Source organism: Bos mutus, chromosome 6, assembly GCF_027580195.1.
Source record: "Bos mutus isolate GX-2022 chromosome 6, NWIPB_WYAK_1.1, whole genome shotgun sequence".
Classification (NCBI taxonomy): domain Eukaryota; kingdom Metazoa; phylum Chordata; class Mammalia; order Artiodactyla; family Bovidae; genus Bos; species Bos mutus.
Genome location: NC_091622.1, coordinates 109,941,156 through 109,964,439, shown reverse-complemented (window position 1 = coordinate 109,964,439; position 23,284 = coordinate 109,941,156). Strand labels below are relative to the sequence as shown.

Below are 23,284 nucleotides of genomic sequence, written 5' to 3'. Positions count from 1 at the left end.
ATACCTCACCTCTTGTTAATAATTCTAGTGCATGCATATGGTGTATACAGGTAAGTAAACATGCATTTTTTTTTTCACATTCTAAAACTATGGCAGTTTAGGCCATATTGTGCTGCCTGCATTTTATCTGCAATGCAGTGTGTCTCTAACGTTTTCAATCCCGTATTAATAGGTGGCATTTACACATAACACCTATATAGCAGCAAAGCTAATACAGCTTGTGATTAAAAATGTTTAAAAATAGCTAATAAATCAGATTATCTTGAGGTATTATTTCTTGCAAGTCAAAATGGAGAGCAAAAAAACAACCCTAATTTTTTAGTTTATGTATACACTGAAAATAGCAACAATAAAAATAAGCCTTTGTAGCAGACATATTCCATCTTCACTATTATTTTGCTACCTTTGGTAAATTACTGGGGCAGATCTTAAAGTTAAAAACCCACGTTTAGAAATAAGTGCACGCTTCACCCACTATATAGCAGCAGACTGTTTGCCCCTACGCAAAACATTCTCATATCTAATTTTAACTTTACATATAAAAATAACTTGGAGAAAATACAAAAGAACATTTTATTTTAACATGAAAATATCACAAAAATTAGTAAGCCTGAGATGTAGGGTTTTGGTGAAAAACAAGAGGCTTGTAGTGTTTTGGCTGCTGATAAAGATGCATGTATTGATAGCTGGGGTGAAAGCAGAAGAATGCACTTATTTCTTCTGCATGTCAGTATCTTCAGACACAGTAAGCCACATGCACCCTTTCTTTCCTTGTTGAACAGAGGCCGGTCAGCTGTTCTTAGTTCCAGCGGAAGTGGATCTGACGTGGGCGATCAGCACCTTCCTTTACCAATGGCTTATGGAACTCACGTCCTGCACGGGAGTGGATATTTGCCCAACAAAACTCACAGTAATACTGCAGGCAAGTGACATTGGCACAAAAAAAGGGAGCAAATTTCCCACCACAGCGTGCGCCCTGGCACTCATCACACATCTGGTCATCCAGCACATATGGCTTCACCTCCACCTAGAAAAAGAGGGAAGACAAGTCCTGTCAAGTCTGCTTCAGACCCCACTTTAGCACTGATTTAAGAGGTTCATGCAGTGTTCTAGAGAAATGGAGCAGCACTCAATGCTGAAAGGAAGAGGCATATTCTTAGCGTGATAGTTCCGCCATGGTGGTTTAATCACTAAGTCATGACAGACTCTTGCAATCCCATGGACTGTAGCCTGCCAGGCTCCTTTGTCCATGGGATTCTCCAGACAAGAATACTGGAGTGGGTTGCCATTTCCTTCTCCAGAGGATCTTCCTGACCCAGGAATCAAACCTAGGTCTCCTGCATTGCAGGAAGAGTTTTTACCAATTGAGCTATGAGGGAAGCCCAGTTTCACCACCCTGTAGGTTCAAAGTACATCATTTTGTTCTTGCAGTAATCTTTTTATAGGTCTTAGGTTCATAATTGACCATGTGACTCAATGAGCACTTAGGTTGGTAATTTTATTGTATTTTGATATGTTTCTTCTGAAAACTATTAATTGAATACTATTTACATCACTTTATTCCCCAAATACAAAAAATAATTTATAAAAACTGTAAAATCCTAATTGATTCACAAAACATTCCACCCTCACCTTTCTTGAAGTTGACATCTTTAACACACCTGTGTGTTGATCTTCTCAGAGGTGGGGGTAACCGTGAGTTAAAATGAGCAGGGCATGGAAGACAAATGCACTTACACCTTTGTTCTCTCTTCCCAGCCCCACCGGTGAGATGGCACAACTGTAACAGCCCCTGGTCCTGGCAATGCTGCTCTACTGCAGGTGAGAGCTGTGCCCTGCTCATAAATAACTGGTACCACTAAACCAGAGCTATGGATGATTCTATGAAAGGCATGTCTAGACTTCTGAGAACTAGTAAGACAGAAGTCAAAGTCCCACTGTGACAGTGTGACTCAGGAGAAGGTCTCAGACTTAAGTCAGCTCTTGATGCTAAAGCTCTTGACCTCAGTTTCCATACCTGTGAGATGAGAAAGGCACCAGACCCTGCTTCCTAGAGTTGTGAGGATTAGATGACGCAAGTAAAAGCATGTAAAACAGTGCTTGGTACCTGGTAAAATACTCTGTAAATTAGCACTGGCCACTATTAGCTGCAACAGTCTTACTTTCTGGCTTGTGAGAACTTTATGAATGACACGTTACTGCTTCTGTCTGACTGAATAGTGCCAGGCAGTCTAAGATCTCTGCACTTCCTGAGAGGAGAGAAAACTGAGTGTTTAAATGGCTTGGTTTGCCCAAGGTAAAAAAATAATGACCTGATGATTTCTATTTTGAGTGTATTCTACTGAAATACTTGCATGTGTATAGAAAATAAACATATAAGGGTATTTTCTTCAGCATTATTTTGAACAAATACAATAACAACAAACTGGAAACAACTTAGCTGACTGATAAAAAGAACTGTAGAACATTTGATAGGAAAGTAATGAAATAACATTTTTATTTACATTTGTATTGGTCAAAAAGTGCATTTTCAGTACGATCTTATGAAAAACCCAAAGGAACTTTTTGGTCAACCTAATATTTCATGGTTAGGGTTAGGATAAACCTGAAAAAAAAAGTGAAAGTTAGTTGTTCAGTCACGTCCAGCTCTTTGTGACCCCATGGACTGTGGCCCACCAGGCTCTTCTGTTCATGGAATTCTCCAGGTAAGAATACTAGAGTGGGTTGCCATTCCCTTCTCCAGGGGATCTTCCTGACCCAGGGATCGAACACAGGTCTCCTGCATTGCAGGCAAATTCTTTACCATCTAAGCCACCAGGGAAACCCAGTAAGCTTTGGATCAGCAGCTTACAGGACTTGAATGATTTTCCAATATGCAACTTACACGTTTATCAATATCACCGTGCTGAAGCTGAACGAACCGGGCACTGATGGCAGCAATGTAGCTCTGCTGATTGGAGAAAGCAACTCGACCAGCACCTTTTGGATATTTCAGCTCTGGATCTGTATCAATCCCTGCATAACACACGCCACCATACAGCCGGTCCATGATCATAGCAAGCTCCACTGGAAAAGAAAAGAAGTGCACATCAAATGGGAGAGAACACAGTGAATGAATCAACAGTCTTATTTTTTTTTTTAAGTGAAAGTCAATAGGATAATGCTCTCTTCTAGATCCAGTCCTCTGTCTTGCACACTAGGGACCATCTGTTCTCACCACAGAAGTGGACTGCTCAGCTGCCCACTGGACCAGTCATATGATATCTAACAGGCCCTGTAGCAGGCACTGCGTCCTACACGGTGCTCCTGACCTTTCGCTACTTGTCTATGCGTGCCCCAGTGTGTTTTCACTGACTCAGTAAGTGACGGAAAAGATGAAGTTGCCAACTCAAGAGGCTTGGCTTCATCCTTCCTATTTTTTCTGTTTCCCTCAGTGCATGCAATCCCATGAACTTGATTTCCAGACATATCTAGAATCCAACTGCTCTGCCTCCATGACTAACATTCTGTTTCAAGGTACCGTTATTTTTCATCAGATCATGGCAATAGCTTTATCACTTCGTTTCTCATCCGTGCTCTTCCCACCCCCAAGTTTATTTTCAAGACAGCACCAAGGGTGATTCTCTTGAAGATATTGCAGATGGCAATGGCTTAACTGAAATTTCTGCTTGGGAACTCTGAATGGAGGCACAAACTAGTCTTCAAAACCACAATCTTCTTCCACCTACTCCAGTGTTCTTGATCTTCTTAGTAATGGTACCACTGTCTACCTAGTAGCTTAAGACTGAAAATTGAGATTGAGCCTTTGCATTTACTTCATAAATACCTGTAACACTTGTTCACTTGGCTCTTCTACCACCACCACCACTAATCCAAGCCACTGCTAACTGTCTCCTGGACTGTAATAACAGGCTTCAGAATTGGTCCACCTATATCTACTCTCAACTCAACTCTCCCCTCCACAAGTCATCAGCTAAACTAGTCTTTCAAAAATGCAAATATGATGTCTCTCTCTTTTACTTAAAAACCCTTCATTGGTTTCCCACTGCTCTGAGGATAAATATCAAATTAGCTGTTAGACTTTTATGATCTGACTGCTATTTACTTTTTCAGTGTCTTCTGTGTCTCTTCCCTCATTCCTTATACCTTAGGTGGTGACTCTGGACTCCCCTCAGTCCCTCTGATGCACTTGGCCTCCCTCCACCGAATGTCTTTGAATATGCTTGACCCCTTTATCTGAAACACACTCCACACAAACTCCTTCTGTTCAATCTTCATATGTCAGCTCAAATACAGGTATTTTGAAAATATTAGGCTACATCACGTTTCCTTGCTTTATGCCCTTCTGTTTCCTATAGTGCGTCTTTGTAGTAGGTGTACCTGTAAGTATTTACACGTGTGAACAGTCCTTTAACACGCACCTCCCATACTGGAAGAGGGTGTTCTCAGTGATGCAAGGAGCTAACACACTTCACAAGGGTGCACAGTATCATAAAACCTGCTTGTACTGTGGGCATTTATGTCTATAATTACGTACCATATGACATCTTCTGGTAGATCTCTGGATTCTGATGACTGATGAACATAAGTCTGTCATTCAGCTATCTAAAGTGTCTTTCAGATATCAGAATCAACCTGCATCAAATAAACAGACCCCAAATTCTCACATCTTGGACAGTTACACTTAAGCAGACTTAAGTGCCTGACTGGATTCTTCTTATAGAGTCTGTCTGGAGTTAGCTATACATAGTGATAGATGGTTGTCCTATTCTCCAGTTCCTTAATGGTCTCAAGAGCAGTTTTTAGAATTTGTCTCGATTCTCCAGCAAGCAGCTGTTGGAGGAGAATCTGCCCTTAGCTGATCCAGTGGTGATATATACACAATAGGTGCCCAATGTTTACTGAATCAATTCATGTTAAATGATTTTTGTAAAGAAACAAAATTTGTTAACATTCTACTTACCAGCCCGCAATGGCCTAGGAACACCTCCAACAAAAATTGTTTTTCGAGGATCCAAAGGCTGAGAACCATCCATCACAAAGTCACTATCACTCAAATTCCAAGGACGGATCTGAACCTGTGAAGAAGATGATACTACGGCCTTAGGTCTCGCTGCTTTAATAGCTGATGAGCTTTCTGCCAATTGTGGTGCTTTCATAATTCAGAATTTTGGACAGATGGTTTGGGAAACAAATTGTTAATATTGTAATCTAGATACTGTAAGTTATATGAAGTTTTAAAAACCGAACCCTTAATGCAGTAGTTTTTTCACTAATAATCATTTCAAAACAGTTTTTGGAAAACTTTCATTTGTAGCTTCAAGTTTGAGTAGCATTTACTTACAGGTTTGTCCTTGATGGTTGGGCTGGAAACACACAGATAGAGTTTTCCATCCTCTTCAATACAAGCATCAATCAGTGCCTGAACTGAGCTCTCTTCTTGAAAGAGAAGGAATGCATAGCCTGTAACAGCCATGAAAATGAGGCAGTAAGTCAAGGCCAGTGATTTCATCCCAAACTTCAGTACTGTTTAGAAAACACACACCTTTGAAGTAGATAAAAAATGAACTATCAAATAGGACTACAATCATTACATTTCTATTGGAGAACACAACAACCTGTAGAATACACACAAACACAAACACTCGGTAAATTAACTATATATAGAGCATTTAGTATCTGATATTGTACTAAGAGCTTCACATAAATATTTGATTCTCAGAGTAAGTCCACGAAACATTATTCCCAATTTACAGAAAAACAGAAAAAGAAAAACAAAACAAACCCTGAGGTGTCAAGTGGTTGAATTACTTGCCCAAAGCCAGTCACATAAGCAAGTAGTTGGTTGATTAATTTCAAACCTAGATCTGCTCTAAGGTTGATACTGTCTCCTTAAACAATTTGGCTGGATTAACCAGTTGAGTCCAGCAGAAGCTACAATTTTCTTCAGGTGCCCTCAGGGAAAGACAAGTTCTAGAGCATACTCTTGGGCAGGTGGGAGGAGCACATGTGGAAAGGCCCTGGAATTCCTGTAAGTAGGGGAAAATTCCATAGTCAACCTGACCACTTCTAAATGATACTAAGAAAACTCTCTTAGGGAGGCTGGAATGAAACAGATTCCTTCAGGATGGGTCAGACTTTTAAATCAAGTCTCAAAGTGGCTGAGCAGCAGAACACTTTTTCCAAACAGTATGGAGACTGGGTTTGTACTTTGGAGTCAAGTTCTTGCTTAGATTCCTATGCTTTTTTGGAAATATGCCCTTCCTCCTTTCCTTGTGACAACCAGTTGTCAATCTTTAATCAGATATTATGTATCCATCAGGCAGAACAGACTTCATTATAAAAAGAAGGCATCAAAATTTACAAGTTTACTATTATGTGATTATTCCCAGTAGCAGATAACTATAAGTGACCTAAAAACACCCCTTTCCCTTGACAAGATTTCTATGCAAACAAATTTAAAGCAATGAAATCTAGTCCCAGTATGAAAACGCCATCATACAGGCCATCCATGTTTGTTCCATTAAACAATGGGAAGAGTGAGTTCATGTTTTACTAGAAGTTAAAAAAAACACAGCTTATTGCCAATAATCACTTTCAGTGCCACAAAGATCTGATATGACACACAAAAGAAGTACTTCATTTTAATAAAATTACTATATTTGATTGCACAAATAAGCAATCAAACCATTTCTATTTCTACACAAATAGAAACTTCCATGTGTATGATTATGCAAGATCAGAAACATATCTTAGACTTTTATCATTGTTGGAAACATCTGGAAAAAATGAGAAAATAAAGACTGGCTTTCTATATGTGAAGGCATTAATTTTGATACAAGCTACGGTTCTGAGAGCTATAACTGTTTTGTAATAATGAAGGGGTATAAGATCAATTTACTAAAAGAGCATTTTAAATTAAATTTTTAATGTTATGTTTTATGATGCTAGTTTTTATATTAATATTTTAAATTGCTAAATTATTTTTGTGATTATTAGGAAATAAATATTTGTATCACAAAAATTAAGCAATATGGCAGATAAATTTTAATCTAGCTAAGGCAAGCCACTAAATATTAAAATAGTCTCACCAAAAATACCACCTAACATGTTCTTTAGAATTTATCAGTGCACGCTAATGTTTACATTCAACCCATGGAGTTGCAAACAGTCCCAAATGACTTGGCGAACAACAATGTTTACTCAAGGTGAACCTTATTCACTGCAAAGGACAGGTGTGTATAAGTGCGGTTCAGCATTCAAGGGCTCAAGTCACTACCTCAATTACAAGGCAACTTCATCAACTGGATGTTTCTACACCAGTGTTTTCCAAACCACGGAATGATGAACTCCAGCAATGACAAAAATGCACGAACGTGCAAGGTTTAGGAACACTGGTCTTTGGCAATGGGTACAATCAACTATAACTGTACCAAAATACTATGATTTGCCACTACTGATTTTTTTGTTGTTTTTCTTGTTTTCAGTTTGAGAAAATAACTACCACAAAATTACAATAACAATGCAATAGTAACAATGACAGCAGCTCTTCTGTTTCATGAAATCAGAAATCAACCTATCTGACTAGGCTTAAATCCACCCCTTATCTGAACAAGAAGTCCATGCAGAAAATGTGTACCTGTCTTGATAGAAACTAATTCCAGTACCTTTCTAAACTTGTACTTCAATCCCTGCCTGTAACTCTTCTGAACAGCTTTTTTAATCTATCTAAATTGCACAATCTCCTTCAGATTTAGTTCAAATTTTCACAGTGAAGCTTTCCTCTACCTACTTCAGGCCAAAGGATAAACCATCCTATAGTATTTCTAGTTGTTTATATCACTTATTAGGCAAATTTCAACCCATGAATTACTGAGGATACAAAGATGGGTAAAGACACAGTCTGACAGATTATTGGAAAAATTCAAAATTAATAGGTTCTGACATTAATAGATTTAACTCATGCTGTGTTGTGGGAGAAACACGGGATATCCAGAGATGTGGACAGACTAAGTCATATGTCTGACATGGTCCAGACAAAGGATGATGGTAATTTAGGCAGAAACGTCCAGAACTAACAGGCATTTTTATTGAACATTTGGTAAAATAAACTATAAAAGACAAGATCATAACACTGAACAACAGATTAAAACCAAGCTAGGAAATGAACATCTACATCAACATGAAGCTAGCTTTCTCTCTAAACCAAGGATGCAAGACCTCCAGATCCAGCAAAGTCCAAAATCATGTGAAAATTTAGAGTACATGGAGAGAGGTCCATAGGTATAAGTAGATTCTAAAAGCTGCCTGAGATCCAGGCTCGAAGGATTCCATGAGATTTAAAGGTTCAGTTCAGTTCAGTCACTCGGTTGTGTCCGATTCTTTGCAACCCCACGGACTGCAGCATGCGAGGCCTCCCTGTCCATCACCAACTCCTGGAGTTTAATGTATGTGTGTGTATACATATATATGTGTGTGTGTGTATATATATAAATCACATATATATAAATCACTGCATTATTCCATTCTCTAAAAAACGACACCACTCATAGGAGTTCTGTAATTCTCAATGATAAAGGTGGAGATGGCCTGAACAATTTATCACCAGAAACCCTGAGCTGGTTTTTGGATGCCAATAACTCTGACATGTTTCCTTTCCCAGAGTCGAAATCAGCTTATTCAATAGATCTACTGGAGTCTTTTCCCCAGGCTTGAAAAATCCACTCAGCCATGAGAATAATGGTGTACTTTTTTATTTCTAAAATTACATTTGAATGATATTCAAAGTAAAGTCTTTCAATCTACCCCTTTCTTTCATTCACCTATGAGGATCTGCCACGACTGGCTGGATTCAGGCTAAATTCTCTCCCCCTGCTCACTCCAGGCAGGTGATTCTTCCTCTGCCCACTGATGGTGGCATCACTTTGCTCAAACGAATATTAGCTCCATTTGTGATGTCTCTTCTCTGGATCAGTCACTGCAGTATCCTAGCAATACGTAACTCTGCACATCTTATCTCTTTATGTAACTGAGTTTTTCCTGACCATTCGTTTTCTTCTCTATCTAAATTCACCAACAGAGTATATATTACTCTCTTGTCATCTCTGGAACACTTAAGGACAACTTGAAATATTCATGGGTTTGTATTTTATTCTCACTTCATGCATTTCTTAATAACCTCAGATATGCAGATGACACTACCCTTATGGCAGAAAGTGAAGAAAACTAAAGAGCCTCTTGATGGAAGTTAAAGAGGAAGGTGAAAAAGTTGGCTTAAAGCTCAACATTCAGAAAATGAAGATCATGGTATCTGGTTCCATCACTTCATAGCAAACAGATGGGGAAACAGTGGCTGACTTTATTTTTTGGGGCTCCAAAGTCACTGCAGATGGTGAATGCAGCCATTAAATTAAAAGATGCTTACTCCTTGGAAGGAAAGTTATGACCAACCTAGACAACATATTAAAAAGCAGAGACATCACTTTGCCAACAAAGGTCTGTCTAATCAAGGCTATGGTTTTTCCAGTGGTCATGTATGGATGTGACAGTTGGATTATAAACAAAGCTTAGTGCAGAAGAATTGCTGCTTTTGAACTGTGGTGTTGGAGAAGACTCTTGAGAGTCCCTTGGACTGCAAGGAGATCCAACCAGTCCATCCTAAAGGAGATCAGTCCTGGGTGTTTATTGGAAGGACTGATGTTGAAGCTGAAACTCCAATACTTTGGCCGCCTGATGCGAAGAGCTGACTCATTTGAAAAGACCCTGATGCTGAGAAAGATTGAGGGCAGGAGAAGAAGGGGATGACAGAGGATGAGGTGGTTGGATGGTATCACTGACTCAATGGACATGAGTTTGGGTAAACTCCGGGAGCTGGTGATGGACAGGGAGGCCTGGCACGACTGAGTGACTGAACTGATACATTTCTTAATTTTACTGAGCGGAGACACTTTTTTATATGTCTATGCCCAAGCTACTGAGAAGGATACCTTAGGCAGAAAAACGACTCAAATATTTGTTGATACAAGCCTTTGAAATCATTATCAAATCATTACAGAGAAGGCATAGCAAGTCTCTGATGATTCTTGACTGGCTTGAAGTGCAACAGTTTTCAGAAACATTCTGCCTCACTCGATACATTGTTACCGACCTCTACAAATTACTCTATTAGTTTTTATACAAAGATGTACTCATATTCAATTCTAAAAGAAAACACAGAGTAATTGATATTATTTCTTTGTGAAAGGGAAAGGACTGTGGCTTGCCAGGCTCCTCTGTCCATGGAATTCTCTAGGCAAGAACACTGGAGAAGGTAGCCATTCCCTTCTCCAGGGGGTTTTCCCGACCCAGGGATTGAACCTAGGTCTCCTGCATTGCAGGCAGATTCTTTACCTTTTCAGCCACTAGGGAAGACCAATTGTTTCTTCAGCTCTCATATAACTTATTCCTTAGCAAATAGTAACAAAAAAACCCTCTTACCTTTTGGTGGAAAATAGGACTTGCTTTCTGCTTTATGAGGCCAATCCACGACCAAAGGCCCAAATCTTCTGAAGCTAGCAGTTATTTCATCTTAAGAAAGTACAGTAACATGCATTAGGAATTAATTTTAATGATTCATTCTAAAAAATCTGTATTTTGTTATTTTAAAAGATTTAATATTTTAAAGTGCCAAATAGCCTAAGATAAACTAGAATATAAATACTAGAAACATGTTAAGATTTAATATTTTAAAGTACCATATAGCCCAAGATAATATAAATATAAGCCCAAAAATATAAATGCTAGAAAAAATGTCTAATATCATCATTAAAATGATACATAAAACTTAATCTAGTTAGTCAAAGTAGTTTTTAAGCAGCATATTGGTTAGAATAATCAGTTCAGCATGACTTCTAAAATATTATATAATACCATATGGACACTAAGGGATTGACAGTATAGCAATCATAAATAACACTGACTTGAAAAACATGCCGACATTATATCAAATTAAAGATCCATAAAGATCTTGATAAAGTAACATATTGTAGGAAAAAAAAGGTCTGCTGAACAAGACACATAAAGCCTTAATATTTCTAAAATATACTAGGGTCTATACATGCCTGGTAGTTTCACTGAAAGATGTAGAGGTCAAATTCAATGACACGTTCATACTTATTTATCACATGGAAACTTTTTGGTACAGATCAGTATACAGAATAAGTCTGTGGATATTTGAATTATAACTGAAAAAAATTCCCAAAATGTAGTACTATTTTCTCTATTATTACACTGTAAATGAGAGTGGCATATTTCCCACAGTCTCACAAGTATTAGTTTCAGTATTTTACATTTATCTTGAATTATCTTTCTTTAGTTATTACACAGGATAATTTTTACATATGCTTATTATTCTTTATAAAATCTGAATTTCCTGTTTATGTACTGTTTCCATTCCTTGTTTAGGTTGTATAGTCTCTTATCTGTTTCTAAAAGTACATTTACACTTAAGTTTAATTTTTGATTCTTATACATTAAAGCTGCATGGTTGGTTACCTTTAATTCATTGTGTGTGTGTGTGTGTGTGGGTTTGTGTGCATGCGTGTGCATGCATTACAGTCATATGAAAAGTTTTTAAGTTTTCATAAAACTATGAAAAGTTTTAAAGGTTAAGTTACATATATACAAAAAGTTTGGTCATATGTGTTATGGTCATACAAAAAGTTTTTTAAAGTTTTAAATAAATATATAAAATAAAAAGTTTAATGTAATTAAATATGTTTTATATTTTAAAAATAACAGATATGAACTAAATGAAAATCTGATTTATAAAAAAATGCTCACAGTAACGATATGTAAAATATACAAAGTAAAGAAACAAACTTAAGACCCCCATTCACACTGTATTTCAGGTTTTTTTCTTTAGTATCACAAGTCATCATTTTACCTTCATCAATGTCTGGAGGAAGACCACCAACAAAAACTTTTCGAGAGAAACGTTCTATTCGCTCTCCATTCTGATGAGCTGAGTAACATGTGGGTGAATTTAAAACACCAACTTGATCATTATGCCCATCATCCAGCAAGCCATCATCTATTGGAAAGAGGGAAGAACGACCTAAAATATAAGAACAAATATAACCTGAATCTCAGATCTAAGAAAGTGATAAAAGTCAGGAATAAAAAGAGCAACAATTAAAGGCTTGAAAATGAAAGTGAAAAAATAAAAAGTGAAAGTGACATAGGGATCAAAAACTAAGGAACATTCGGATAGCTTAAATGTTCAATTACCTGAATTCAGGAGAGACGTTGTTTGAGGGATGAGTTAGAAACAAACATGGCCATATGATAACAATTATGTCATGAACAAACACTAGATCATTTCGATTTTTTATGGAAAACAGCAAGAATCTGCTGTATGGGGATGGTTAAACTGGATATGTAATGGAAGAAACCTTTTAGAAATTGGTGGCAGACAGAAACGACACAGACTAAACTGATAAGAAAACAACAACAACAAAACACTTGCAGACCACAGTAAAGAAGGATGAAAGTACCAAGTTATACTTGCATATAAGATCCTGATGTATTGCATGTGTGTCAGTTACATGACAGGGTGGACAGAGATTCTGCACAAATGCAAAACAGAAGAGGCTCCCCTCCAGGACTTCGATCCCCACCTGAGCCCACCCTTCAGGACACACCCTTGTACAGGAACAGACTATATAATCCTCTGTAGCAATCCTGATGCTAGATTCTGTGGGGATCACAATAAATAAGTAAGTAAGATGACCTGGTAAAACAGTCTCTAAAGTGCTTCAGAGGAAGTGTGCTGGAGGAAGGGAGTAACCTGGCTAATAAACAGGCAATTTCTTATATCCCCAAGTGAAACTGGATAGCAGTTGTGGTAACAGGGGAAAATAGAGTTAAGAAAACGTAGGCTAGTAGAATATTTGTAAGAAAATGGTTTTGAATAAATATTTCAAGTGGAAGGAGAAACATAAGAGAGAGAAGGAAAAAATGAATTTATTTAAGAAATAAGAGTCATGTTGGCTGAAACTTGTTGGAAAAAAGGAAAATAAAAGCTAGAAAAGCACCCTGGGCTAGACAGAACACTTAACCTTGAATGTCAGGCTAAAGGACATATTTTATTTAGTCAGCGACAAAACAAAAAGGAACAAACAAAAAACAGGTGCTCAAGCACGATAATAACTTTTCCTGTATTTTTGGCAAATATGGTTAATGTGGTGAGAAATGAGCCAATCAGAAGTCCTTCAAAAAATTCAGGAAGGATGGACAGTTGGAGGTACCTGAAGCAGTGAAAAGTAGATGGGAAATGAAACAGAAAAAAAGAATGGAAAGGAGGAATCAGAAGGTTTTAGAATATGAGTGGTAAAAATCATTAACTAAATAAATATAAGGAGAGTAAAGACCTGAAACTGCGACAGGAAAGGGAACTGCATCCTAGACATGTGAAAGTTCACAAGCTTCACATCTGAGATGTTCAGAAATGTGGAGAAAGAAGAGTCACATTTCTGAGCAAGTAATCTGGGGTCAACTCACCAGTAAACTGGTGAGAGCTTAATGTTCTTTATAACATCACTGATAAGAACCCCAGTGAGAAATGATAAGGAGAGCACCTCAGGAAACTTACAAGGGAGAAATCAAAGAATAAAAAAAGCAATGAAGGAACAATGTGAGATGTTAAGATAATGATTTGAGAAAAATGACAAGTTGAAGACATGCATGATCTTTGAAGGCAGTAGCATTAGTAAAGCTGCTGGTAGAGTTTTGTGAAGTACAGACATTGAAGAAGTTTATTACAGAAAGAAAAAGAAAATAAGGATGTAGGCAAGGTTTTTTTTTTTTTTCCTTCAAGATGGAGTAAAGGATTTTTTAAATGAGGAGAAAATGCATATAATCTGTAGTATGTCTTAATATAAACTATAAATATTCAATATAAAGTGTCATTAATGTGCTATCATCTTGAAAAGTATGGTACATAATGATGCAAATGATATAACAAAGACAGTCTGAAATGTGATGGCCTGCATAGAACTGGGGTTGTTGGGCTGAGGAGGGGGTGACATGTCTGTGAGCTATAGCTAGCTAGATGTTAGAAATAAGAATTTTAATTTTATAAGATCAAAAATAGGGGGAAAGATCATATTTGGTATAGGAAACAAATTATTCTGCATATTCAAATTCAATTTAACAAGGTGTTTTGAAATATATCCATGTTCACTGAGTAAGTCTATGAATATTTAACTTTCCCAATACCTTTGCTATCAGGAATAAAGACCATGAAAAACAAATGTCAATATTCCTTGTGATCAATAGAAAGAAAGCTCTTCAAAATGAAACTATTTTCCTTAAAGAGAACCTCATCAAGAACCATCACAAGTAATATTAGTTATGAATAACTAGTTCAACTTTCTATGGTTGGACTTTAAATGAATAATTCTGTATTTTAAGAAGAATAAGATGAGGTAGAGAAACAACCTCAATATTTAGTTTTTGATTAAAATGATAAATCCAAATTTTATACTTATTTCAGACATGCCAATACTTAAAACAGAAATACTGAATGCAGTGATAAAGAAAATCACTATATAAGGCAATATCAGAGAGGTGACCCAAAATGACTTAAAATTTTTCTCTTAACTATAATATTTTAAGTATACTCATTATATACTAATGAATTTTTCTGTATTCTCCAGACCAGAATACTGGAGTGGGCAGCCTTTCCCTTCTCCAGGGGAATATTCCCAACCCAAGGATCGAACCCAAGTCTCCGGCATTGCAGGCAGATTTTTTTTACCAGCTGAGCCACAAGGGAAGCCCTATTCTGCATTACTAACTATAGTATTCTAACTATAGATACTGTCTAAAATACCGCAGTTAATATAGTAACTATCAAAGATCTAAGTGTAATCTATGTCTCAAATCTATTAACCAAAGTTCAGGTGAACAGAAGATACAATGAAAAGGCTGGGAATATGTCATATACTGGCCATACTCATGATAATCTTTATTGCTGGGAAATCACGACCACTTTCCTTCTAGAAGCCATAAAAGCTCTAGAGTTAAATACTCATTTAAAAGAGGAGTTAACTAAACATGTATCATCAACAAAAATACTGTTTTTCATCTTTCCAATTATCCTTCCCTGTAACCCAAATTAACATGACTATAAAAGAAGAACCACTAAATAATTATGCCTTCCATGTACTTCAAAAATACTTTCTAAGAAAGAATAAAAAAAGAAAACTAAAATTACCAATACTAAGTATGAAAAAGCAGACATCAATCAACACAAAATGTATGGTTTTTAACAGACTGAGGAAATTCCCATCTATTCCTAGTTTCCTCAGAGGTTTTTTAAATCATGAATAGCTGCTGAATGTTATCAGATATGCTTTCTATATCTGTGGTATTTCTACGGCATGCACATATGCATGGTATTTCTAATTCCTTCTGTTTATGTGGTGAATTATAGTAACTGATTTTCAAATGTCAATCTTACATTTCTGGGATAAATCCCACTTAATCATGATACATTTTCCATTTCTATAAATTTCTGGATTCAGTCTATCAATATTTTCTTTAGAATTTTTACCTTTATTTCATGAGGGATACTGGTATACAGTTTTCTTATAATATTCTTGTCAGGTTTTAGTATCAGGGTTATAAAATAAGTTAGGAAAAGCTCTACTTACAAACACAAATGCAAGCAAATTAGCTTACACTAAGATACCTAAAATGTACAATAAAATTTTAAAAAGTAACTATGGTAGTTACAATAAATATTATAGATAGAAGCAATAAGAGATGAAAGAGAAAAATAGGACTACACAACGTTGGCCAATCACTGCCAGTGAAAGAGTGTGAGATGGCCTCTATGTTGCCAGGCCTATTCAACAGGTCACCAAGATCTCCTTTCAAGATGAAAGCAACATAACAGAATGCATATTCCTGTAAACAGGACTCAAAAGTACACCTTCTCCAAAACCAGGAAATCAGCAAAGATTTTGTAGTGAGAAAAACTGCAGCCACCACAAATGTGAGCCTCATTTATGATGTGCATCATGATTTCATGATCCTTTGGGGCTTCCCAGGTGGCTCAGATGGTAAAGAATCTGCCTACAAAGCAGGAGACCTGGGTTTGATTCCTGAGTTGGGAAGATCCCCTGGAGGAGGAGATGGCTTCCCATTCCAGTATTCTTGCCTGGAGAATTTCATGGACAGAGAAGTCTGGCAGAGTCCATGGAGTTGCAAAGAGTCGGACATGACTGAGCGACTAACACATACCCATACAATCATGATTCAAATTACTCACTTTAAAGTATTTTTTAAAAAATCATTAGAGAATGCATGTAACTTCTCTATATCCATATAAAAACTGCTGTTCTATACAAGCAATAATAAAAACTCTACTATGAGCATCCTTAAACTGAAGACAGAACTAAAGACAAACTTACATATATGCTTGTATGACTGACAGTTACTCCTCAACATCTGGTCCTCTTACATGTGCAGGTGTATGTGTAGCACAGATGGATGCAGTTAGAGAAGTAATGGGCAATTACTAACTTTGACACTGGTGGCTATGCTAATATGCCCAAAATTAATCATTATACTTTGCTTTTCAGACTGTAGCCTTATTCTGGATGCCCAGAATAAAGACATTTCCCAACACAGAAACACAGCAGGGACAGGCAGGAGAGGAAAACAAAGTATTTGTGCAAAAAATTAGTCAATTTACAGTTTAAAGGTAAGCATGGTTCTTTGATTTTAATGTATATCCTGTACTTTTATTTATTGATTGTTGGTTTAAAAATTAAAGCAAATGCAAAACAAAGTATTATTATTAACAAAGAATATTCCTCCCATGCCTCAAGATCCTAGCAGCCACTCCACTGGGTTAAATAACCCACCAGTGTGATGGCATGAATTTTATTTCATATGCAAGGATTAAAAAAAACTTTCAAAACAACAGAAATAGGTCTGGAACTGATCTCTCTCAAGCACCACCTGTGGAATTAGATAGAATCACTATCCGGAATGTTTCTCCAAAGAACTAAGACAGGAGCTATATTTATTACTTAAAAATGTTTTGCCCCAATAATAGGTTTGTCCTTTCTCACAGGGAATAAGATATTTAATTTTTAAAACATCAGTTAAAACTTAGTACCCTATATGTCTTTGTAAACTAATTGCTAGACATAATATATTTGGGTTAAAATTGAGTTCACACTAATAAACTATCAGAAAGAGAAAATAAGAAACTAATCCCATTTATAATCACATAAAAAAGAATAAAATACAAATGAACAAACTTAACTAAGGAGGTGAAAGACCTATACTCTAAAAACTGTAAGGTGCTAAAGAAATTTAAGATGACAGAAATAAGTGGAAAAATAGACTGTTGTCATGGATTAGAAGTGATAGTTAAAATTTCCATACTATTCAAAGCAATCTACAGATTCAATGCACTCCCTATTAAGATACTAAAGGCATTTTCCACATGATTAGAACAAATGATTCTAAAATTTGCATAGAACCCCCCAAAAATCAAAAAACAAAACTTTGAATAGCCAAAGCAGTCTTGAGAAAGAAGAACAAAGCTTGAGGTATCAGGCTTCTTGATTTTAAACTATACAACCAAGCTAGAGTAATAAAAACAGTATGGTACTGACACAGAAAGGACACACAGATCAGTGGAACAGAAAACAAAGCTCAGAAATAAACCGACATGCTCATGATCAATTAATCTGCATGGCAAAGAAGGCAACAACACACAAGGGGAAAAGACAGTCTCTTCAAAAAACAGTGCTGGGAAAATGGAATAGCTACACAAAAAGAATGAAACTGGATTACTTTCTCACACCATATGCAAAAAAATAGTCAAAATTGATTAAAGACTTAAATATAAGACCTAAAACTCCTACAAGAAAACATAGACAGTAACTCTCTGACTCTGGTTTAGGCAATATATTTCTTTGAATATGTCTCCTCAGGCAAAGACACCAAAAGCAAAAATAAATAAATGGGACTACATCAAATGATGAAAAGCTTTGCACAGTGAAGGAAATCAACAAAATGAAAAAGCAATCAACTGAATGGGAGATGACATCTACAGATGATAGTAAGGGGTTGATACCAAAACATATAAAGAACTTACACAACACAGTACCAACAACAACAAAATTTTAAAATAAGCAGAGGACCTGAATTGGCCTTTTTTCCAGAGATGACATCCAGATAGCCAAAAGATACACAAAAAGATACTCAACATCATTAATTATTAGGCAAACCACAAAGAGATGCCAACTCACTCCTGTCAGAATGGCTATAACAAAAGGGCAAGAAATAACAAGTGTTGGCACGGATGTGAAGAAAAGGCAACTCATGCAATGTTGTTGGAATATTACTCAGCCATTAAAAAGATGAAATCTTACAATGTGCACTAACACAGATGACCTAGAAGGTATTAATTACATTAAATGAAATAAATCAAAGAAAGATACTGTATGATTTTACTTATATGTGTAATCTGAAAAACAACATGAATACACAAAACAAAACAGAAACATACTCAGATACAAAGAATAAACTGGAGGTTGCCAGAGGGGAGGAAGGTGGAATAAACGAAATAGAAATAGGTAAAAGGAATAAGGAGGTTTAAATTTCCAGTTTATACATAGAGATGTATCAATAATGGACAGCATAGGGAATATAGCTAATAATACTGTAATAATTTTGTATGGTAACAGATGGTTACTAGACTTACCATGGTGATCATTTTCCATAAAATACTGAATTACCATGCTGTGCATCTAAAACTAGTGTAATATTGTATGCTGCTGCTGCTTAGATGCTAAGTCATGTCCAACTCTTGTGACCCCATGGAATGCAGCCCGCCAGACTCCTTCTGTCCAGGGGATTTCCCAGGCAAGAATATTGGAGTGGGTTGCCATTTCCTTCTACAATACTACTGCATGCAAATTATAATTCAATAAAAAGGTGAAAAAAGTAGTTATCAAAGATGAAAATTGTCAGCCTTTATGTCGTCATGAGAGGATTTGGTAGTAGTGATGTTAGGGAGTATATACTTACTCTGGCTATTTTACAAGACTGTTAAAGAGTCAAATGAGTTCAAATTAAATCTAATCACAGAAAATCCTGGATCAATTTTTAAGCAGTATTTTAAGTATAATGTATTATTAATACTTATTCATTATGGCACAAGAATATGAATGGCTATATACCAGTATGAACAAATCCAACCACTCTAATTAAAGCTCTGTAATTTTATTCCCTTTACAAGTATTTCTCCCATCTTCCCATTTCATATGTAATATACTAAAATCTACTGAGTAAAGCTTTGGGCTTGCCTGCTAGAAGAGACTGCTTTGTGGTTTTTAGTTTCACTAACTAAAATAGATTCTTTATTTCTGTTATTTAACATAATTCTATATATTTTTACTCCACTGGAGTACAGCAGCATTTTAATCCTGTACCTATTATTGTATTAAAAGGATAGGCTGAAGTAACAGAAATATTTCAGATTGAGAGATAGTGCTTAAGTTACACTTCACACTTCTTTCACAACCTCCAAACCTACTCCAAGCTCAGACCAGTATGTTCACTCTCTGAATGAAATAAACATGGAAAATATAAGATAGACATAAGAGTCTTTCTCCTTTCTAATCCTGGCCCTCAGGCAGCACTGTAGTAGAACTTTTTATGGCTCCCAGGGTACAGAAATACATAGGAGTACTTTGCCAACAAAGGTCTGTCTAGTCAAGGCTATGGTTTTTCCAGTGGTCATGTATGGATGTGAGAGTTGGACTGTGAAGAAAGCCGAACGCCGAAGAATTGATGCTTTGGAACTGTGGTGTTGGAGAAGACTCTTGAGAGTCCCTTGGACTACAAGGAGATCCAACCAGTCCATCTTAGTTAAAGGAGATCAGCCCTGGGTGTTCTTTGGAAGGAATGATGCTTAAGCTGAAACTCCAGTACTTTGGCCAACTCATGCGAAGAGTTGACTCATTGGAAAAGACCCTGATGCTGGGAGGGATTGGGGGCAGGAGGAGAAGGGGACGATCAAGGATGAGATGGCTGGATGGCATCACCGACTCGATGGACGTGAGTTTGAGTGAACTCCAGGAGTTGGTGATGGACAGGGAGGCCTGGAGTGCTGCAGTCCATGGGGTCGCAAAGAGTCAGACACGACTGAACAACTGAACTGAACTGAGGGGCAGGATACAAACGAAAAGCAGGGGAAGAAATCTTTGCTTTTCTTAATCACTTTTAGCATATTTAAATTTTGATTATTCCTAAGGTATATTTCATATATTAGTATCCACAGTCAGTTTGATTTAAAGTTCTTATATTGACATTACTAAAGATATTAAAATATACACATTCATTTTGGTAGTAATTTAGTTTTTACTACACTCAAGTGGGAAATCTTTTAAATGAAAACAGCTACTCTGTGCCTGAGCTTAAAGGTGAGTCAAAAGTGATAAAAGAAGAAAAAAATAGTTCTTCTTAAACTAGACTATAAAGTCAAAATGCTTGTGAAAATAATACTGTCCATCCACCACACACTGGTAAACAGCAATGTCTTATTTTTTGGCCAAAATTGTATCAGCTCAACTGTCACACATTCCACATCAACAGATCTGATGCACATGAGAGTTTTTTTTTTAGAAAAGAAAAATGACTAAATAAATGGACTTCCTTTGATGGACCAAATCTAAAATATGAAACCCATAAAAGCAATCTTTGATAGTTAAAAGGTTATCAGTGTGATACTGCTATAACATCTAGCAGTAGGAAGAGGAAACAGTGAATAGAAAATAGGAAGAAAGCCAGGCTACTTGTTGAGTCACTCCTTTAGTATGTGCTTGTTTTTTTTAATATATTTTATTACTTACTGTGTTAAAAGTACTTTCAAACTCAAATAAGACCTCTCAATAGTTATTTCTAATGGGTATACTTTAAAAAAAATTTACTGAAGTATAGTTGATTTACAATGTGTTAATTTTCTGTTGTACAGCAAAGTGACTCAGTTATACATATATGTGTGTGTGTGTATATATACACATATATATATTTTTCTTTTTCATATTCTTTTCCATTCTGCTTTATCACAGGATATTTTCATCTGACTATCAAATCTAAAATTTTAAAAGCAGACTCCTAGGAGGAACAACTAGAAAAATTACTTAATGCTATACAACGTGAGAGGAAAAGTTATCCACCACCATGCCCTACCCGCCTCACTCCAGCTCCTGCTAAACTAAGCCAAGTAAGTATAACAACTGTCAGCTCTGTGCTACAGAAGGCTTCTACCAAAAGCCTTTAAACCAAGTGAGAGTCTTCTTTCTTTCAATGCTGGGAGGTAGCTCTGAAGTAGAAGTCTTTGTGGCTCCCAGAGGACAGAGATATTTGAGTAAAGCACAAATTTTTGTTTTTTCTTAATATAGTCACAGTCTACAATTATTAAATTAAGATAAAAGAAGATAAACAGCATGATTTTCCTATACCTTGTTTTGAAGAACTTCCTAGATTATGACATTTATACTGGAGTATACCAAATCAGGTGTATAAATCACACTAAGATTAAAAGATGAAACGTGTATAAAAAGACAAGAATCCTAAATTGCTCTACAGTTTCAAAAATACCTAAAAACACAGATTGGTAAATGGGCTTTTTTCAAGACAACAAAATTTCCATATTAAAATACCACAGTGAAATAAGGTAGTCCATAGAACTGAAAATAGGTACTAAAATTCTCAATTTTTCTCCTCTTCTCAGCTGCTAGTACCAATCTCTAGAAAGTTATTCAGCTTCAGTTTTCTAAGTCATTAGTCTCCAAATCCTCTTAATTTTTTAGTTAGAAAAATAAAGAACCAAGACAGTCAGTGAAGCATTTCAAGAAACTAGATTCTGAAAATGAAGTTAAATTCAGACAATGTTGAAATACAAAACTGGAAATACTACTGACATGTATAAAGTACTAGTTTCTGTCGTCAATGGTGACAGTTTTGCAGGTTTGTCTTCAAAGTAACACACTCATGACTAGATAAAAAGAATTTGAAGCGCTGGCACACATACATAAAATTGATCAAAAGGCACTGTTATTACTATCTATCCTCCATGGCTCAAGGAAGAGTTTACAAGCTAAGGAAAATCCTTTTCCATGAGTACTACGGTTACTGGCACTTATAATAACCACGTAAGTAGTATGGCTATTCATCACTAGAAGATAATCTATTGTAAAGTTACTTTTGCTTCTTCTCATCCCATCATCACATCTACTTTTCTTCCTATCAATTTCTGCATGTGAAAAAGAAAAACAAAGTTTAAGCCACAGAAAATGTTAGCTGCTTTCCTAGGAAGCTGAACAGAGCAGCACTGCATAGTCTTTTCCTTAAGAAAACAAGAACCCAAAGGGGAAGACTCTTGTGCGAGAGAGAAAGTATGTGTATGTGTGAGAGAGAGACAAGAGAGAGAAAGTGCACGTGTGTGTGGTGTTAAGACAGAGAAAGAAAGGATTATTTTAAGACCCAGAGAAATATGAGCAACATGATTTCTATATATCAGTGTTAATAGTAATCTGTTTGGTATTTGCCATGTTCAACTGGATCAAACATAAAACTAATAAACTAGAGCTATAAATTATATACCATAGATAAGACAATCAGTTACAGATTGAGAGAGCAGAAAATTCATATTTCATGTCACCTTCAGTAGTATCTATAAAACACATCTCTTAAAACACTATAAACAGAAGGTTTATCTTAAAAGATACACAAATGACTTTAAAAAGTTAAAATCTAGACATTTATAATGGAAAAATTTATTAAATAACCATATTAGTATGAAAATGTACCTTAAAGGTTAAGCTATTTAGGGTTCAAAACTTGGACAAGTAAGTGTGCAAATCAAAACACAATTTTTCAGTGAGTTTCCAGACATTGCATAATAAATCTGGAATAATTACAACATTGATCAGTAAAACCCAATTAGAAACAGTTATACCATAGCAAACAGAAATGAATTACCTCGTCTTCGCCCATAACTCCTCGCTGCATGTAAACAAAGGACAAATTGTAAAATGTCAGAACTAAAAATAAGCCCACATAAACAAACATTTATGACATGGAAAGCTATGTGGGCATCTGGAAATTAGAACTACTTTGTCTTAAGAGCTACCTCAATATCATCACACAACATGTGCATGGTATTTTAATATTTACAAAGCACTCTTTTATGTGCCATCTGAACCATATA

The 23,284-nt window shown here is 36.1% G+C and overlaps 1 protein-coding gene across 6 annotated transcripts in view; it reads right to left on the bottom strand.

Moving 5' to 3' along the window:
* The window catches only part of CPEB2 (cytoplasmic polyadenylation element binding protein 2), a 68,797-nt gene that overhangs the window by 2,965 nt on the left and 42,548 nt on the right, over nt 1-23,284 (bottom strand). For 4 of the 6 annotated variants that reach the window (XM_070372711.1, XM_070372714.1, XM_070372710.1 and 1 more), the window contains 6 exons: nt 11,924-12,094; nt 10,477-10,566; nt 5,345-5,463; nt 4,964-5,078; nt 2,885-3,066; nt 1-1,027 (listed from right to left, as the gene is read on the bottom strand). The exon at nt 1-1,027 is cut by the window's left edge and continues 2,965 nt beyond it. In XM_070372711.1, the coding sequence (XP_070228812.1) occupies nt 800-1,027; nt 2,885-3,066; nt 4,964-5,078; nt 5,345-5,463; nt 10,477-10,566; nt 11,924-12,094 (905 nt within the window). In that variant the 3' untranslated portion in view covers nt 1-799. Of the gene's footprint in view, nt 1,028-2,884; nt 3,067-4,963; nt 5,079-5,344; nt 5,464-10,476; nt 10,567-11,923; nt 12,095-23,055; nt 23,080-23,284 lie in introns of all 6 variants that reach the window. The other 2 variants (XM_070372709.1, XM_070372712.1) reach the window with 1 other exon arrangement.